Below are 19051 nucleotides of genomic sequence, written 5' to 3'. Positions count from 1 at the left end.
GTGGAATAGATCCTGATCTGCTAGGAACTGCAGAGAGAGCCAGCAACTCAGGACACCCAGCAAGGGGACAACAAAGCTCTGCTGGATAACACAGGGATAGATAGATAGATAGATAGATAGATAGATAGATAGATAGATAGATAGATAATGTCCAAACAATTCTGATGCCTGCGAATTGTCTGCATCACAAGCTGAGACAGATTCCACAAAGACCACCACAGTAAGTTTGGTATTTCAATTACATATTTTAGGCTATTAATATTTAAGAACATATATGTGAAATTACAATCTGAACTGTTAAATCTGGTCTACGCTACCATGCTAAGTCAATCCGAGATACACTGCTTATGTTACATAAACAATGTAACTTCAGTCAACATAGCTTAGATCCACTTACCACAGTGTCCACACTATGCTATGTCAAAGGCAGACGCTCTCCCCTCGATGTATCTTCCACCTCTCGTTGAGGTGGATTACCGACTTTGACGGAAAAATGGTCTCCCATTGATGTAGTGTGTCTTCACCAGACCCAGTACATCGATGCAGAGTGAGGGGTGAAAGAGTTCTTACATAGCTGTGTCTTTGGCTTCTAGATACTACAGTGGTAGGGAAATGGAGATCAAAAAATAATGATCAAAGAATCCTGGTGCTGGAAGATCGAATACATTACAAGTTGGGGAAAAATCATCAGTGAACAGCACAGTTAATTCATTATTTCAATTAAATACAGTTGTGGTTTAAGATACAAAGCACATGTAAGACACTAAACATAAATTATCATTTGAACCCTTTAAGGCTTTAGCTATCAGTTCAGTCACAGAGCTAGAGCTAGTCAGATTAAAAATCAGTGGAAAACTTTGACTTTGCATCAGATACCCAAAGTCAGAAAAAAATCAGGATTTAGCAACCAAACATGTATTTGTTTTTAGCAAAATACTAGTGTCAAGTGAAAAAGTTACATTGCAAACAAAAGAAATTTGTGGTTTTCAGTTTAAAAAAATTGTTTCAAGTATAGCAGAAATTTTACCTGGACATTTTTTAAAAACAAAAATGGGCAGGAAATCTCCGACCGCCTCTAATTGGAAATTGAGCTTTAAACAAAGTTGGGAAACATTATTCTTATATTTAATAATACAGCCATTTCAAACCTGCTTTTTCTATTGCAACTGTGTTTATTTCTGTTTCAAAGGAATAGTTATAGAAAGGTAAAAAACCAGCACAGCAGCAAAAACAGGATAGCAGCAAAGCCTGCAGATTGTGTTTTGTACACTCTAGCACCTGTAAACTGTAAACTCAGTCAGCTTTGCACTAGCCATCTGAAGCCTGTCTATCTCAATCCTGTCCAAGGACACAGAGGAAATGAAGGGGAGAGCATCAAGACCTCCTGCTCTAGCCTCATATCCTCTGTTCCACACTGCTGCCACCTGAACATCAAAGCTGTAAACAGGTGCACAGAACATACACATAGTAAAACACAGCCCCTCCCTAACGAAGATCATAGTCCTAGTAGACAAGGCAGAGAAAGTAGGGAAGAGGAAACAGAGGCACAGAAAGGGGAAGCGACTTGCCCAAAGTCACCCAGAAGGTCAGTGGCAAAGACAAGAACATAACCCAGGTCTCCTGATTGCCATTGACCTGCACAGCGCAGACATGAAGGTAGAGAGGGAAACGATAAACCATAGCAGTAACAGAGGGATGCTCCTGTCCCATCATTACACAGAGACACAAGTGCAGCAGATATCAGGAGCCATGAATCAATCTGTAAGCAGGTAGCAGCACATCTCTGCACAGAACTCAGTGTGGAATCATCACAGATGAGCTGGTGCTCGGGCCATTGGGTATGTCTGTGTCGTGTTCCCTGGGAAGAGGGGATCATGCTGTGCTGCTGGTTTAGAAGTTTAGTTTCCTGTCCAAGTTGTTAGCCTGCTGTTTGTCCTAAGAAGTAGAGGCGGCTCCAGGCACCAGCACACCAAGTGCATGCCTGGGGCGGCAACCATGGGGCGCTCTCTGCTGGTCACCACAAGGGCGGCAGGCAGGTTGCCTTCGGAGGCATGCCTGCGGAGGGTCCGCTGTTCCCGCAGCTTCCTCGGACCTCCTGTAGGCAAGCCACCGAAGAGAGCCTGCCTACCGTGCTTGGGGCAGCAAAATACCTAGAGCCGGCTCTGCTAGGAAGATATGACTAGAAGGGACCTGGGTCACTGAGTCAGATCCCCTGCTCTCACTGGCAACCCAGTCATATAATCCCCATCCTAAACGGACACAGCTCAGTGTTAACACCAGTTAGGTTGTTTGTCCCCACTATCTCCTATTGGGAGGTTGCTCTGTATCATGCCTCCTCCGATGGGGACAAACTTTCTTCTCATTTCCAAGCTAAATTTACTCAAGGACAATTTATCCCCATTCCTTCTTGTGCCAACATTCTCCTTTAGCAGCAATAGCTCTGCTCCCTCCCTGGTGTTTACCCCCTTGATGTGTTTATAGAGAGTGTTCATAACCCCTCTCAGCTGGCATTTTGCTCAGGTAATTAGTCAAACTCTTTTAGGCTACATCTACTCAGCAAGCTAGGGCTGTGATTCACCAGCTTGCATGGACGTACTCATGTGCTAGCTTTGTGAGCATAAATAGCAGTGTACCTATGGTAGACATGCAGAATACAAACCCACTTGTACTCTGGGGCTATGCACTGTATTTAGCACAATTTCCCCTTCTGCCATGGCTATACTATTTTAAGACTTGTGCTAGTCATCCTCGAGATATTGTAAGTAGTGAATGTGATCTGGGAATCACTCCCCGAGCTTGTAGTTTAGATATAGCCTTATTCTTCTTTCCTAAACTAGCTCTCCATTGTCGCAATAGGATGACCATCATTCCTAAGATTGTTGGGTTTGGGTTATAACTTGTTCCATATTTACACTGTGCTTTATCAAGCTTCATCTTGGACCAGATCCTCAGATGGAGGAAACGGACGCCATCCGTTGACTGTAAGGGAGCTGTGGCAATTTACACTGGTGTGACAATGCTCCTCACTGGTGGTGTGATTGTCAGAGATGAGGAGGTGGGAGGACATTAGCCTGACCACTGCCCTTGTCCTTCTTTCCACAGACAGTCCGTGATGTCCTGAGAAAGAAAATGTCCAACCTAACTGCCATGACCGAGTTCCTTCTCCTGGGGTTCTCTGAGGTTCGGGAGCTGCAGGTTTTACACTCTGTGGTGTTTCTAGGGATTTACCTGGCAGCCCTGGTGGGAAATCTCCTTGTTATCATCCTTGTAGTGGTCGACCACCATCTTCACACCCCCATGTACTTCTTCCTGATGAATTTGTCCATACTAGACCTCGGCTCCATCTCCGTCACAGTCCCCAAGTCCATGGCCAACTCCCTGTTGAACACCAGGTCTATTTCTTATGCTGGCTGCGTTGCCCAAGTCTTTCTCTTCATTTTCTTCATTGTTGTTGACTTTGCTTTTCTCACCATCATGGCATATGACCGGTACATTGCCATCTGCCAACCACTGCACTATGAGACTATAATGAACAGGGGAGCTTGTGTCCAAATGGCAGCCAGTGCCTGGATCAGTGGAATTCCCATTTCTACTATGCAGACCGGGAACATATTTGCATTACCTTTTTGTGGTGGTAACAAAGTGGATCAGTTCTTCTGTGATATCCCCCAACTGCTCAAGATCACTTGCAATGACGCATACCTCAGTGAGGTTGTTATTACTTCTTTTATCTTGTTCTTAGGCTTAAGTTGCTTTGCTTTTATAATTGTGTCATATGTTCAGATCTTCAAAATCGTGCTGAGAATCCCCTCTGAGCAGGGTCTAAATAAAGCCTTCTCCACCTGCCTCCCTCACCTCACTGTGGTCTCCTTGTTAGTTTGCACTGCCACCTTTGCCTACATGAAACCCACCTCCAGCTCATTATCAGGTCTGGATGTCACAGTGGCTGTTCTTTATTCCGTGATCCCTCCAGTGATGAATCCAGCCATCTACAGCATGAGGAACAAGGAGATAAAAGGTGCCCTGAGGAAACTAACTGAGGGGAAGTTATCCAAAAAAATAAAATTTCCAGATTTCTCTTATGACCATGTTTTTATTCTGTGCTTCCTTAAAGATATAATCAACTGATGACATTATTGTCTCCATGGGAATGTGATGTTCAGGCTTTTTATGCAAATATGTTGTGTTCACAGTAGTAATAATGCAGACTAAGTTCACTGAAGTCAGTGGAGTTACTTTACTGTGAATTAGATAAGAATCTATCTATCTATCTATCTAAATTATGAGGGCATTTAATTCATTTCTGCATTTCCTTGTTAGAAGCATGAGTTAGCTGAACTCGACCTTCTGCACAAGCACGAACTGTCATTGGGAAATGTTAACTCTGTGTTAATAATTTTTTTTGCCATTTTATTTCCTAGTTTTTCAACAGAAAGGAAGCTTATTGATTGGAGTTAGTGGTCATTGTGGCAGCTGCAGGTGGCTGTGGATATGGATGATGAGTGAAGTAAAAGGCTCTTTTAAGAATCAACACATTTTTCTAGAAAGGAGCTGTATTCTGTGCTCTACTTGGTCATTCTGGGTTTCTCTCAGCTTCACACCCTGGGCGGCGGTGCTTCCCCAGACCCTGGCACACATCTGGATGGGTGATTAGGGAGAGGCCCAGTTCCCCCTCCTGTCGAAAGGGAAGGAGAAAGCCTCCAAGATCACAAAAGAGGGAGAGGGAGGGGTGTCCGACACCATAGATGCATTGTGAGCCCCCTGATACTGGCACACTCAAGGGAGGTGAATGTGGGGCTGTCAGGCGCCCTGCCCCTCATTCTAGTTCTGGATCCAGCAGGGTAGGAGATAGGCACACAGGTGCAGAGAGCGCTGATGGAAACACAGCTCGGTGCTGTGCTCACTTTATTGTTCATGCTGCAAAACTGGACCTAACAGGAAAGTGAGGCTTTTCACTGGGGAGGGGAGAGAACATAGAGCCCTCTGAAGATTGAAAGAGATAGGACATCATACCCCTCTGTTCTCCCAGTCCCCTGTCACTCACCCCCTTTCCCCTCTTCACAGTGTCCCACCCCTTCATTTCCTGACCCCCAACCCATCTCCTACCCACCCACCCTATTCGTCCCTTTCCCCATAGCCTCCCTTTCCTCGCTGCCCCCCAAACCCTACTCCCGCAATTCACACTAGCTCTTCCACCTCACCATCCTCCTCTCCCAGAAGGTAAGTGTATTTCAAAAATTGTTTCATTACCATCAAAATATCCTGTGGTACCCAGGTGACATTGCCCTATAGTTAGAAACCCTCAGACAAAGCCAGGTGCCTCCTTATTCTTAGGTTCAGATTTCAGCTCAGGGTTTGAACTGAACTCAAAGTGCCCAGATGGCATGCGGGTTTGTCAGCCACTATTGGACATACTCTCTTCAAGGATTCACAGCCTGTTAGCCAGAGGTAGCTTTGAACCTGTTCATCCTCTCTCCATGCATGTGCTCAGCGTAATCCATTCGGTGCGACTCCAAGCCCTTCGAAGGTTAACGGACCTAACTGAGAACTAAACCCTTTGGCTAATAACGCTGTCACTTTATTTCCTCCAAAGAGTTGGTGAGTGGCCCTTGAGCCCTGGAAACGCTGTGAAGATCTGAGCCCTGGTTTGATCTCTGTCTGTGCACAATAAATCAGCACCAAAACACACCAACATTAAGAAAAGTTAGAAGTGACTCCTTTGGAGTGGATAGGGCTGATTCCCTCTCACTCACTCTGGTGTAAATCTGGAGTAACTCCTGTGTACTGAATGGGGCTGATTTCCCCCTCACTCACCCCAGGGTGTTACAATGGAGTATGTCCGGTCTAAGGAAGAGGAGATGCTTGTCCTTTGACTCCAGCCCCTGCAGAGGTGTGGCCCTTCTGTGTGGTCCTGGGCCCTTCAAACCCAGAATCCCCTGGGGCATGGCCGTTCTCTGTGGAGTGCTCTGCCCTTCAGCCCCCAACTAATCACAGCGTTTCCTACTTTATTTCACTATCCCTCTGCCCTACCTCAGTAAATTCCCCACCTGGTGAATCTCATGGAGCACCCACTGATATCAGAGTGCCTGCTGTACCGCATCAAGGACAGCATGACTAGATACCAGGAATGGGACATGCTGGGGTACGATGAGTGAGGGTGTCCAGTACCCTTGGTCTGACTGGGGCCAGCAACAGATGCTGCACTACCCACAGCCTGGTACAATAGGGGTAGAATGGGGAGATCTGCCCCCAGTGCAGCAGCTGCCCCATTGTCTGCCTGAGTCTGAAGAGGGTCTGAGACAATGGCTCTGGGAGAAGGGAACTGCCCCAGGCATCTCTATGGCATTTGAATTCCCAGCACCTGTGCTCTGGAGCACCTCAACAACCCCACCAATGCAGGGGGATTTCTCTGCAGGGGAGCAAAATAGCACAGCAGTCCTGACCGCCTCACCCTAGCAGACACATCCTGGCTGGGGAGGTAAGGATTGTGGGGACCATGACTGCCCTCTGCCTGTCTGTGGGCACCGAGCTAATTCCAAGGGGTTGGGGGACAGTCACCTGCTACTCTTCTGAGACAGAGCAGGGTCCCATGCCATTGTCCGAGCCTTTCTTTGAAGCCTTTTCCACCTCCATGCATGGCCCTGGAGTGTCTGAATCCAGCCCTGGGAATCAGCAGAGCTTTATGGGAGTAAATGTGCCTCTTTCCACAGGCTCCTGGGAACAGCCCAGCTCAGAGCTGTGACTCTTGGAGGGACCACCATCAGCTGCTGAAAATAGAGGGACAGGGACCAGCCCCCCCAGTGGACAATTCTGCACTGATCTCCATTTCAGGGAGGTTCCCTGTGAGTTAATGGCTGGTTGGAGACCTGCACCATGGCAGTTGAATTCATTCTCTGATCTAATGTAACCACGAAGGCTTTCGTGGTCCATGCCAATGTCTCACCCTGCTGACTTTTTTGTCTCAGCAATACCTTTTGGAAGTGAGTTCCTGGTTGGCAGTGGGCAGAGGCCACCCTGGAAATACTGTTCAGAAAAGGGGCTTGGCCAGGAAGATGAAGGAAGACAGTTGGAAAGGAAGGAAGTGGTGGCTGGGGCTTGCCAATGAGGAGGAGGAGGAGGAGGAGAGAATGGGCAGGTGTTTGGAGCAAGGGGTGAGTGGCTGTTCCCTGGAGCTGGGGCCATGTCAGGGGAGTGGGGCTGAGAGACGAGAGAACTGGTGGGCAGAGCAGGGGACTGGTGGGCAGAGGGGTTAAGCAGGGATCTCTGAGGAAGCTGAGTCAGGAACTCTGGGTGAGAATTGACTCGGCCATGGGACGGGGAATCTCAAAGAACAGGGGCTGACAGGGTCTGTGGGGTGGGGGTTGTGAGAAGGGTGGGAGAAGATTAAGGGCTGTGGGTGTGTGCTTGGGGATCTGGGTAGGGTGAGGGAGAGGGAGGGAAACACTCAAGGTCTAGGGTAAGATGGGTTCAGTGGGTGAATCATGAATCATCTCTAAATAAACATTTCTTTATAAAATTTTCATCCAGTCTCATTTATTATCCCCCAGATTTTGGCAAAGTGAGGCACAGAGAGTTGAGGTAACATAGCTGCGTAGCTGGGCTTCCATCACAGGAGTTCTTAGCATCTCAACCTTCTTTCTTTAGATACCAGGCTGTCCTAGTTATCATTTCAGGCTGGGATTCTCAAGGGTGTCTAAGGGATTTAGGAGCCCAAGATGTACACGCCTTACTGCTATAGACTCCTTTGCAAATCCCAGGCAACTTTTTCAGCAATTCAGGGGAAGCCCACGCTTTGGAAGTTAACGGGAGACACAGGGCCAGGATTACAAAGGGGTTTAGGGACCTAAAGAAGGAGATGGCTGCCTATTGGGATTTACAATAGCATCTAAGCAGGTTAAGCTCCTCACTCCCACTGAATGACCATGGGCCTTGGCCACCTAACTCATTTAGGAGCATTGATAAATCCTCGTAGATGCCTGTCTCCATCTTTGTGATCCTGGCCCACAGATAACACAGAAGCTGGGCTGGAATCAGGGAACACCAGGGGAGATCATAGGCCTGTGCTATGTTAGGTGCAGACTAGAGGATCAGAATGGCTCTTTTGGCTTTATCACCTACTCATCTATGCACTTGCCTGTGGGCCTGTGCTGCTGAGCTGTGCAGGGCTCCAGGGAGTGTGTCCCCTAGCCCTTAGGAAATAGACATGAATAAATCACCTTCCCACAGCATCGGTCCTTTAATGCCGGTGATGATCAATGCCAGCTACACACAGCTCATCTGCAAAGCCAACAGGTTTGAGTCAAGTTCTGGCTAAGCAGTCTCAAAATGAAGGGGGAAAGGATTCTCAGATGCCTGTGCCTTTAGCTTCCAGATTCTGGTAGATATTGACCAAAGAATCCTGGTGCTGGATGACTGAATGGATCATAAGTTGGGAAAAAAATCCACAAGGATCAGCACAGTAAGTTTTCTATTTCAATTAAATATGTTGGGGAATCAACATACAGAGGGAAATGAGGATAATAAACATGAATTACAATAGGAACTTGTTAAGACTTTTACTCTCAATTTAATCAAATACCTACTGCTGATTTGAATTTTTCCATCCTTCTGGGAAATTTTGACTTTAAACTGAAAACCTCAAATTCATTTTTTTTTTCAGTTTTTGGCAAATGAAAACTTTTTGCTGAAAACTGGATTATTTTTATCACAAAACCAAAAATGTTTTGGTTTTGAATTTTCAATTTCTTTACTAACCAATCACAAAATCTTTGGAGAAAAGCAGACAGATTCTGAGATTTGTTGTTGCTTAGCTGAAAACCCGCTTTCTATTAAAAAGAACACAGATGAAAATTTCCAACCTGCCTTAAACTTCAAATAAATTGGGGAACATTAATATTGCCTGATAAGACCTTAATTTCAAACCATTTATTCTGCTGCATCTATGTGATTTCTCTTCCAAAGGGATAGCTGTCCTAGTAGACAGAGCAGAGAAAGGGAGGAAGGGAGGGGAAACAGAGGCAAAAAGTGGGGAAATGACTGGCCTAAGGTCACACAGCAGGTTACTGGTAGAGACAAGAGTAGAGCCCAAGTGTTCTGACAACCCCTTCACCACACAATGCAGAGTAAATGATACAACATAGTGGTGACAGAGGGATGCCGCTAGTCCATTGTTACACGCAGGCCGAAGAGCAGCTGGGAGTTGGTGCCATAAATCAGTTTGGAAGCAGGCAGCAGGCCGTCTAGGCATAGAGCTTGGGGTAGAAAAATCACAGATGAGCTGCTACTTATGATGCTGGGTGAGTCTACATGAGAATCAGGCTGTGTTGGCATTTCAGTTTATCCATTTCATGGCCAGCCTGTGAGCTTGGTGATGGCTGCAGCAGAGGGACCTTCTTTGGAAGCATTGTTGGGTTTGAATTGTACTTTGTTTCATCCTTCATAAAGCATTTTACGGGCCACATCTTGGGCTAAATCCTCAAAAGGAGTAAAGTAACAAAGCTCCATTGACTTTAAATGAGCTGACTCAATTTACGCTAGGGTGATAACATGACTGATTGATTGTCAGAGGTGAGGAACAGTAACAATACCTCATCATTGCAAGTGATGAGTGCTGTGCACCTTCGACCTTCATATAATGAGATAGTACATAAAAGGGAATCAAGGCCATTCCCACTGTCGCTCTAACTCTGATCATTGCCCTTCTCATTCCTCCTACAGCCATCACACAGTGTACTGAGGAAGAAAATGTCCAACCAAACCGCCATGACTGAATTCCTTCTCCTGGGGTTCTCTGATGTTCCAGGACTTCAGATTTTACACTTTGTGGTGTTTCTAGTGCTTTACCTGGCATCTCTGCTGGGGAACCTTCTCATCATCACAGCCATAGCCCTCAACCACCAACTTCACACCCCCATGTACTTCTTCCTGATCAATCTGTCTATCCTAGACCTCGGATCCATCTCTGTCACTATCCCCAAATCCATGGCCAACTCCCTCATGAACAAAAGATTGATTTCTTATTCTGGATGTGTCGCCCAAGTCTTTCTTGTCTTCTTCTTTGCTTCAGCAGATTTTGCCATACTGACCATCATGGCGTACGACCGATATGTCGCCATCTGCCAACCACTGCACTATGAGAGAGTGATGAACAGAAGAGCTTGTGTCCAAATGGCAGCCATTTCCTGGATCAGTGTTATTCTCTATTCTGCAGTGCACACTGGAAACACGTTTGCAATATCCTTCTGTGGAGGCAACATGGTGGATCAGTTCTTCTGTGAAGTCCCCCAGCTCCTCAAGCTCGCTTGTTCTAACTCAGACCTCAGTGAAGTCGGGTTTCTCATCTTTAGTGTGTGCTTAGCCTCAAGCTGCTTTGTTTTCATAGTTGTGTCATATGTTCAGATCTTCACCACAGTGATGAGAATCCCCTCTGAGCAGGGCCGGTATAAAGCCTTCTCCACCTGCCTCCCTCACCTCATTGTGGTTTCCTTGTTTATTTGCACTGGGACCTTTGCCTACTTGAAACCCACCTCCAGCTCAACCTCAGGTCTGGATCTCATGGTGGCTGTTCTCTATTCTGTGTTGCCACCAATGATGAATCCGATCATCTACAGCATGAGAAACAAAGAGCTCAAAGATGCACTGAGTAAAATGATAGGTTGGAAGTTATTCTCTAAGAATAAAATGTCCATATTTCTCTGTCAGTAACAATTTCATTCTGTGTTTCTTTATATAATCAGCTGATGACATTATTGCCTCCCTGAGAAAATACTGTTCAATCTGTTTATGCAGAATTGGGTATTTACACTAGGAAAAATCCAGACAAACATGACTCAAGAATAAAGGAGTTATTATAGGTTTACACCAATGTAAATAAGATTGGAAACTATCTTCATATACTGCTATCCACCGCTATACTATCTGAGCACCTTGCCCATAAAATCAGTACCCATAATAAAGTCCCTAGTGAGGTCTCAGGCTCTTCTTATTTTGGGGGGATAATCTCTGATTGAGGTATCAATGCAATTGTTCTTTGTGTTTTTTGTTTACTTGTTTGTCAGATTTTTACCTTTTTTTTTTTTTGCTTAACTTGTTTGCTGGTTTGGTTTGTTTCTTTGGAGGTGAGAAAGCCTGAGGAGGTGATGAGTGTTTGGTTAGACAGGATTCTCGATGTTTGCCCTCTCTTGGAAGTGCTCATATGTCATCTCTTTAATGGGATTTTCTGAGACATATGAAGGTTTGCTCTCCACAATGACAACCTCATTAATCATAATGATCAATTTCTATTCGATTGTGAATTATGTTAGCTAGCTAGCTAGATAATGAATAATCTAGGGATATTACTGTGCAAATTATTGTGCTTCTTTTCCTGTTAATGATTGTCTATGTCCAGATCATGATTTTCTTATAAATCCTCCTTATTAAACATTATTTAACAAAGATTTTTATGGCTATATCTTACTCTATCTGTCATTTACAAACAGTTCATCCTAAAATACTTGGTGTTTTAACTTTGAGCTGTTTTGATAGGATACATTTTTAACATACTCTCTTTCATTTCTCTGAACAAATGGAAGTATCACACTTGGGATCCTTAAACATCAAGGAGGCAGCCCTCAGCTGGTTTAAATTGTCACAGCTCCATTGAAGTCAATAGATCTCAGAGACTTTTCATCATCTGAGGATCTGCTCCAAACACCCATGATTATGAATTTCAAACTCACTCCCTTTGAATACTCTGTACAAAGGCCCTGATTCCACAGCCACTTCAGCACATTCTTTACTTTAATTGTAGGTTTAAAGAGAAACTCATGCTTAATTCTCTGTTGGATATGGGTTAAGGATATGGATAGGGCTCAAGGCTAACACCAAACTGGTGTCAGACCCTGACACTGTCTCCATTTCTCTCCTTTCCCAGTCAAATAAAGCCTTACAATTGGTGCATTGGAATTACTCTCCCCTTCTTGAGTTTGAATTATTAAGATAAAATAATTTTTTTATCTCAAAGTTAGAATCACTGGGCCTTCTTCTCTAGACTAACCAGTCCATTATGACTCTTCATCATCAACCTCTCCTCCTGGAAATCCTGCTCACCAGCATGCTCATCACCAAGATGTTGATCAACATGGTGTGCAGCTGGAAGACCAGTTTCTTCCCTAGCTTCCATGTAAGTGCCATTGGGTGCACTGACCAAAACCCCATCCCATTTGCCTAAATGTCACTGTTTCCATAAACGTTCCTATCTGCATGGCTGGAATGTTCACACAGGGGCCATCAACTCAGCTGAATCACATTCCCTGAAAAAGCAAAGTTATTATTCGTACAAAAAGATTTAGCTGTATTCATTCCGTTTTTCCAGTGATACAGAGTAGGAGCTCACTCCAGCTTCTGGAAGAGATAAATCACAGGGTAGCTCACAAATAGAGTTGGATGGAAAACTTCTGATTGAAACAGAGTTTTGTCCAAAAATGCTGATTCATAGAACCCAAAATGATTCACAGAAACATCTCAGGTTTGACGAACTTTCAGGGAAGAAAGGTCAGATTGGCAATGGATTGCCAGCCTGCCAAGCTGAGCTGCTAAGGAGCAAGAAGTTTGAAGACCTTGGTATGGGCTCCCATGGGCCATGGCTCTAGGGCAATCTCAGCATGCAGACAGCCCTGGCCCAGAAACACGAGGGCTTCCAGACTTCCAGGCCAGCTGGCTTCCCAAAATGGCCATTGAGTCACATAATGTGGGCAACCAGCTGGCCTGGTAGACCAGAATCAGCTGTTGAGTGAAACTCACATTCTGCTCCTATTAGCAGCCATGAAACTGACAAGAATGTTCATTTCACTCAGCAGATGCCAGGGTCCTGTAGAGAAAATTTCGTTTCTGAAGCACCAAGTGTTGGTGTTTCTAAAACATTCTCTCCCCCCAAGTTTTCAGTTAGAGGGAAATTTTGAAACAGCAAAATTTCCCACAAAGCAGAAAGCCCATGTTTTGGCCAGCTCTGCTTTCAAGCTTTGTTGTTATGGCCTCATTGGAAAACATCAAGGTACAGTGTCCCTTCTTTCACCCTAAGGTAGACACCAGGGCAACAGTAATCTGCTGAGGCACTTGAACAAACCAATGGTGCTTCACTGACAGTGGAATTGTCTTCTGAAGCTGCAAACCAAGTCTGTTAACCTTCAGGATGGGCTGCTGGCTTACCTGTTCTCCCTAGCTTTCCTTGAGGGCTTGGCTGGGTTGATGGGGAAATTATATGGAAGTTTCATTGGCTGAGGAGGGAGAATATTAAAGTCAATGAATGGGGAATGATCTCCTGGTCAATGAAAAGGGAAGAAGTCTACTTTGGTTAAGGCAAATTGTATGAATTGTGAATAGGAAATAAGGAGGAGGGAAAGTCTGTGATTGTTGTCAAGTGCGGAAGACGCTGTGTGGTGAAGGGCAAAGAGGTCTATGGCTGGTTCTGCTGGAGAATGTTTTGATGGGTGAATGGAGGATAATCTTATCATTAGTAGAGAGCAGACGAGTCTACGGGTGGTGAAGGACAGATTTGTCTGGTTGGTTGAGGGAAGAGGAGTCTATAGGTGGTTGAAGGAGGAGAATGTTCTAGTTGACTTATGGGGGAAATTTTGCCATTGGTAAATGGCGAAAAATTACTATAGGTTAATGGGAGAGTTTAATACTGAAGGAAGGAGAATGTTACCCAGGATTTGGTGGACCAAGTCAGTGTATTTTGCATATATTCTTATAATACAGAGCAGAGGTCTAGCGTTTGGGCTTTCTTACCAGTCCTAATGAACAAATAATACAAATATTGCTTTCACTTGATTTTACGACATTTCACATCTGAGAACTTGCAAGGAGTCTCCAGACTTGGAGCTGTGAGTCTCATAAGGAACAACACAAATTCAGTTCTTATGTAAACTGTCGGGACAATGTTATCTACATTAATGCTGTGCCCTCTGACACCATTCTGCCACTCTTGCTGGCTTCTTTCAATAATTAGGATTCTGGGACCTGGTGTGTCAGTGACTTTAGACACCACACTGTTGAATGGAGTAGAGAGAGAGATCATAATTGACAGGGACTTGCATAGAGAAAGCATCCAGTGCCCCATCCATGTCATCAGAGTTAGGGCTATTCTGATTTGAGGCTCCAAGAATCACTCCATTTGAAGCTGTTCCACTCTGGATAAATAATTGTTAGTTTTTTTCTGATTTCTTTATGGTGGCCTGTATGAAATGCACTGGGTATCTTTGTCCAGTTCCCAGAGGATGTCTCCCCATCACACTAATATCAACATTACTGGCAATAATTTGCCACAGTAATTCTTCTGGTCCATTACTAAGGAAGCATGCAGGGATATGGAGAAGGGAATCTCCTTTTATGTACAGAAAGGGTCCTTCCAGGGCAGGGTAGAGGCACATTTCCAGAGACTGTTGAGTGGGGTAAGATTCCACAGCTGCCACTTTGGCTTCTGTGTGCTTTGTTTTGTTCTATAACTGGAGGAGTGTTAACAGGGCACTACATCTTGAATGGTCTCTTGGAATATGTGTCAACTACTTATGCTAAACTATATTTTCTACCTCATAATTAGCTGTGACTCTATGGCCTTGTCTACACTACACAGTTCTGTCGACAAAAGGCAGCTTCTGTTGACAAAGCAGTGACAGCGTACACACTGCAATGCTCCTCCTGCAGATTTAAGTCTCCTGCTACTCCAACATAATAAAACCACCTTGGCAAGAGTCGTGGAGCTTTTTGCAACATAACGTCAGTGTAGTCACTGCGTTCCTCACATCACTGTAACGGGCCTCCAGGAGGTACCTCACAATGCCCACTGTGACCACTCTGGTCACTGTTTTTGAACTCAGCGTTCCTGCATCAAGCTAAACTAGCATGCACTCCTCCTCTTTCAAAGCCCAGAAAGTTTTAAATTATTCTTCCTGTTTGCTTGATGTGGAGACCTCACATAGCTACTGCCCAGCTGAGCATGCTGGCTTCCTGCAGCAAACAGGTGCCTGTCTGGACTACATAGGAGGAGGATGTGCGTTTCCCTAACTGCAGTGGGGTGATAGACGGAACGCATATCCCTGTCTAGGCACCAGAGCACCAAGGAAGCAAGTATATAAACAGCAAGGGGTACTTTTCAATGGTGCTGCAAGCACTGGTGGATCACAAGGAACGTTCACCGATATCAATGTGGGATGGCTGGGAAAGGTGCATGATGCGCGCATCTTCAGGAACTCTGATCGATTTGAACAGCTGCAGGAAGGAACTTACTTCCCAAACCAGAAAATTACCAATGGAAATATTGAAATGCCAAAAGTTATCCTTGGGGACCCAGCCTACCCCTTAATGCCATGGCTTATGAAGCCATACACAGGAATCTGGACAGTAGTCAGGAGCTGTTCAACTACAGGCTGAGCAAGTGCAGAATGGTGATAGAATGTGCATTTGGAGGTTTAGAAGCTTGCTGGAGCAGTTTACTGACTCAGTTAGACCTCAGCAAAACCAATATACCCATTTTAATTGCTGCTTGCTGTGTGATGTGATCCCCTTATTCTGTAAGAGTAAAGGGAAAACATTTATCGTGGGTTGGGAGGTTGACGCAAATTGCCGGGCCACTGATTACATGCAGCCAGACACCAGGGTGCTTAGAAGAGCACAGCAGCCTACGCTGTGCATCAGAGAAGCTTTGAAAACCAGTTTCATGACTGGCCAGGCTACACTGTGACAGTTCTGTTTGTTTTTCCTTGATGAAAACCTGCCCCCCTTGATTGACTCTACTTCCCTGTAAGCCAACCAACCTCCCTCATTCGATCACCACTTGCAGAGACAATAAAGTCATTATTGTTTCAAATCATGCATTCTTTATTAATGCATCACACAAATAGTGGGAAAACTCACAAGGTAGCCTGGGAGGGGTGGTGAGGAGGGAATCACCAGGAGAGGTAGTGGATGAGGGCAGGAGGGAAGGACAAGGCCACACTGCACTTCAAAACTGATTGAATGCCAGTCTTTTTTTGCTTGGGCAGTCCTCTGGGGTGGAGTGGTTGGGTCCCCGGAGCCCCACCCCTCCGTGTTCTTGGGCATCTGAGTGGGGAGGTTATGGAACTTGGGGAGGGGGGAGGGCAGTTACACAAGGTTGGCAGCGGTGGTCTGTGCTCCAGCTTCTTTTCCTGCAGCTCCACCAGATGCCAGAGCATATCAGTTTCATTCCCGCATATAGCCTCAGCATTGGATCCTGCCTCCTTTCATCGTGCTGCTGCCACCTCTCATCTCACTCATCCGTCCTCTTCTTGCGTTCATTACCTGCTTTCCTGGACTCTGACACTGTTTGCCTCCACACATTCTGATGAGCTCTTTCAGTGTGGGACTGCATGAGCTCAGAGAACATTTAATGGGGGCCATTTACTACTGGGGTAAAACTCAACACCTTGATACTATTTTGACCCACATCACATCAATAATTTGATCTCTAGCTCTGAGCAAAATAAACAAACCTAGAAACTTGTAACTGGGCTCATATCTCCACAACCCTTAGCTCAAATGACCCCAAATTTAGGTCACCAACCCTACCCTGCACCCTCCTAAGACACATTAAATATCAAAGAAATTTGACTAAGCGTATCATTTTTTATAAAGAGAGATGGAACTTTAAACAGAAGATATGGTGCAACCTTCACTATCGGGGTATTCCTGTATAGTTATAATAATAATCTGTTCATTTACTGTCTGGGTACCCATCTCATAGGTTTCTATTAACCATGTTATTGGAATATTCTATGAGCATTGAGATAGGATTGTGATGTCCAGCAATGAGAATCTCAGATACAGGAAAAAGCAAAACACTAGATATCACGGCACAGATATTCAGCTCATGTCACCTGGCCAGATTCCATAGCACTATGCCAATTTACAGCTGCAGAGAACTGGTCTAATCGATTTCAGTGGGGCTGGGGCTGATTTACACAACAGCTGTTTGGGGATCTGGACCCTTTGACACCAAGGCAGCTAGAGGTGACTTACAAAAACTGGGGCTCTGACCCACTCACTCCAATGGTGCTACCCTAATTTGAACTAGCTGGGGATTGGAACCATTGATTCCAATAGATCTAGGGCTGATTTATACCCACTGGGGATCTGGCCCTTCATATTTCATTCTGTGACATGAATGTCTAGTGTGAATGTAACACTTTTAAACAGTGAATCTACAGAGAAAGGAGCCTTTTATTTGAGTGTTGTCTGCAGAAAGGGAAAAATGTAACTACTAAGAAAGAAAGAAAGAAAGAAGAAAGAAAGAAAGAAAGAAAGAAGAAAGAAAGAAAGAAAGAAAAGCTGGGCCATTCATCCCACTAGAAGTTGAAGATCAGATACAGAAAATCTCCACAACACGGAATTCCTCCAAAGTTCTGTCCCCAGTGGGAATGAATCATTGTATCACCCTTACAAATTACACTTGTAACTAATATCAATGGACAAAGCACTAAGAAAGAGCAGATTGATTACGAACTTTTGACTCTTTTTTGGTTCAGTTTCACAGGCAAAAAATATGGATTGGAAACTGCCTCATGGGCCAGATCCCCAGATGGAGTAAATGGATGCTGCTCCATGGAAGTCAGTGAGCCAGATCCCCACTGGTGTAAACAGCCCTTGCTACTCTGAAGTCAATGGAATTTTACACCATCAGTTTACAACAGATCAGGACCTGGTCCTTAGTTTTTACTGTTTGCCTCTGGGTACCTCTTAGTGACCAACTTCAAGCAGCCAGGACAGCCTGAGCTGAGGATTCCTCTGGTGGCTGCATCCGAAAAGTTGCTGGTGCAGTGCAGCAGAAGACCATCTCTGCTCACTCAGAAGTAATTATGTGAAGTTATTGAAGGAACAGGCCATTCCAGGCCAGCTGACACTCTGGTGCCATTAGGCTCTCAGTTATTGTAGACCACATATCTGTGCTACTAATTTATATTTTATTTTGCCGTCCTGTGGGGATTTCCTTTGTGACTCAGCCCTGCCTTGTTTTTAGCCAAGGCTACTTCCAGGGATGCTGCCATCATTTGAGATCCAGGGCAGGTGCTGTTCCCCCTCGGAGGGTGGGGTTAGGGTCAGGTAGTGCAGGTTGTCAGAGTGATTTGCTCCAGAGATGAGATCAGAGCTGGGCTCACAGCCCTGGAGACTGGATTCAGCTATTTAGCCCCAACAGGAACATCCTAAGTTTCAACTGTGTCTGAAGTATGCACAAGCTGGCATCATCTCTAGAGCTTGGAGGGGCTTTCAGTCCATTGCCTGATCCTAATCAGTCCATTGCCTCTCACCCAAACCTACCCTAGGAGGGAAGCAGGGAGCACTCATCTATGCTAGGAACTGCAGAGAGACGCTGCAACTCAGAACATGCAGTGAAGAGGCACAACAACACCTGGTGCATAATACAGTCATTGGGGCATGGGAGAGAGCGAGAAAACCAATCGATCCTGGCAGTGGGCACATAGATAGATAGATAGATAGATAATGACCAATGATTCTTAACACTGCAAGATCAAATGCACTGCAAACTGGGATAACGAAGAAGAGCAAGAACATATCCGGATACAGACTGGCTAACCTAGTGAGGAGGGCTTCAAACTAGGTTCAACGAGGGCAGGTGACCACAGGTAGGTCATAAACATGGAGATCTGGGAGAAGGGTCAGAATCTGGGGGAGCATGGGCTGCTATAACAGAAATAAAGGAGAAATGAGACAGAACTGTGGGAGTGGGAGGGAGATCAAATCAGTATCTTAGATATCTGTATACTGATGTGAGAAGTATGGGCAATAATCAAGAAGAACTTGAAATGCTAGTATATAAACACAACTGTGACATAGCTGGCATCATGGAGACTTGGTGGGATAATACACATGACTGGAATATTGGTATAGAATGGTACAATTTAGTCAGGAAGGACAGGTAGGTTAAAAATGGAGGAGGTGTTGCCTTATATATCAAAAGTGTATACACTTGGACCTACATTGACATAAAAATAGGAGACAGACTTGGTGAAAGTCTCTGGGTAAGGATAAAATGGGT

The 19051-nt window shown here is 45.0% G+C and overlaps 2 protein-coding genes across 2 annotated transcripts; both read left to right on the top strand.

The window, feature by feature from the left end:
* The first annotated feature begins 3147 nt into the window (after positions 1–3147).
* Positions 3148–5087, top strand: LOC127033175 (olfactory receptor 14A16-like). Its single transcript, XM_050920972.1, has 3 exons — positions 3148–3706; positions 3878–4018; positions 5065–5087. Exons 1-3 carry the CDS (start codon positions 3148–3150, stop codon positions 5085–5087), a joined length of 723 nt encoding a protein of 240 aa, XP_050776929.1.
* A 4657-nt stretch (positions 5088–9744) lies between these two features.
* On the top strand, positions 9745–10704 carry LOC127032826 (olfactory receptor 14A16-like). Its single transcript, XM_050920434.1, has one exon. The coding sequence runs from the start codon at positions 9745–9747 to the stop codon at positions 10702–10704; it is 960 nt and encodes a 319-aa protein (XP_050776391.1).
* The last annotated feature ends 8347 nt before the right edge of the window (positions 10705–19051 follow it).

This window comes from Gopherus flavomarginatus, chromosome 12 (genome assembly GCF_025201925.1).
Source record: "Gopherus flavomarginatus isolate rGopFla2 chromosome 12, rGopFla2.mat.asm, whole genome shotgun sequence".
Classification (NCBI taxonomy): Eukaryota; Metazoa; Chordata; order Testudines; family Testudinidae; genus Gopherus; species Gopherus flavomarginatus.
The sequence above is the reverse complement of the archived record's forward strand: the minus strand, read 5'-3'. Positions and strand labels throughout refer to the sequence as shown.

What these genes read in the sequence shown, in the direction of transcription:
- LOC127033175 (XM_050920972.1), top strand. Translation starts at nt 3,148, where the DNA reads ATGACCGAGTTCCTTCTCCTGGGGTTCTCTGAGGTTCGGGAGCTGCAG. An exon ending in TTGCAATGACGCATACCTCA is followed by an intron (nt 3,707 to 3,877) that starts GTGAGGTTGTTA and finishes TCTCCTTGTTAG; the next exon opens with TTTGCACTGCCACCTTTGCC. An exon ending in GAGGAACAAGGAGATAAAAG is followed by an intron (nt 4,019 to 5,064) that starts GTGCCCTGAGGA and finishes CCCTCTTCACAG; the next exon opens with TGTCCCACCCCTTCATTTCC.
- LOC127032826 (XM_050920434.1), top strand. Translation starts at nt 9,745, where the DNA reads ATGTCCAACCAAACCGCCATGACTGAATTCCTTCTCCTGGGGTTCTCT.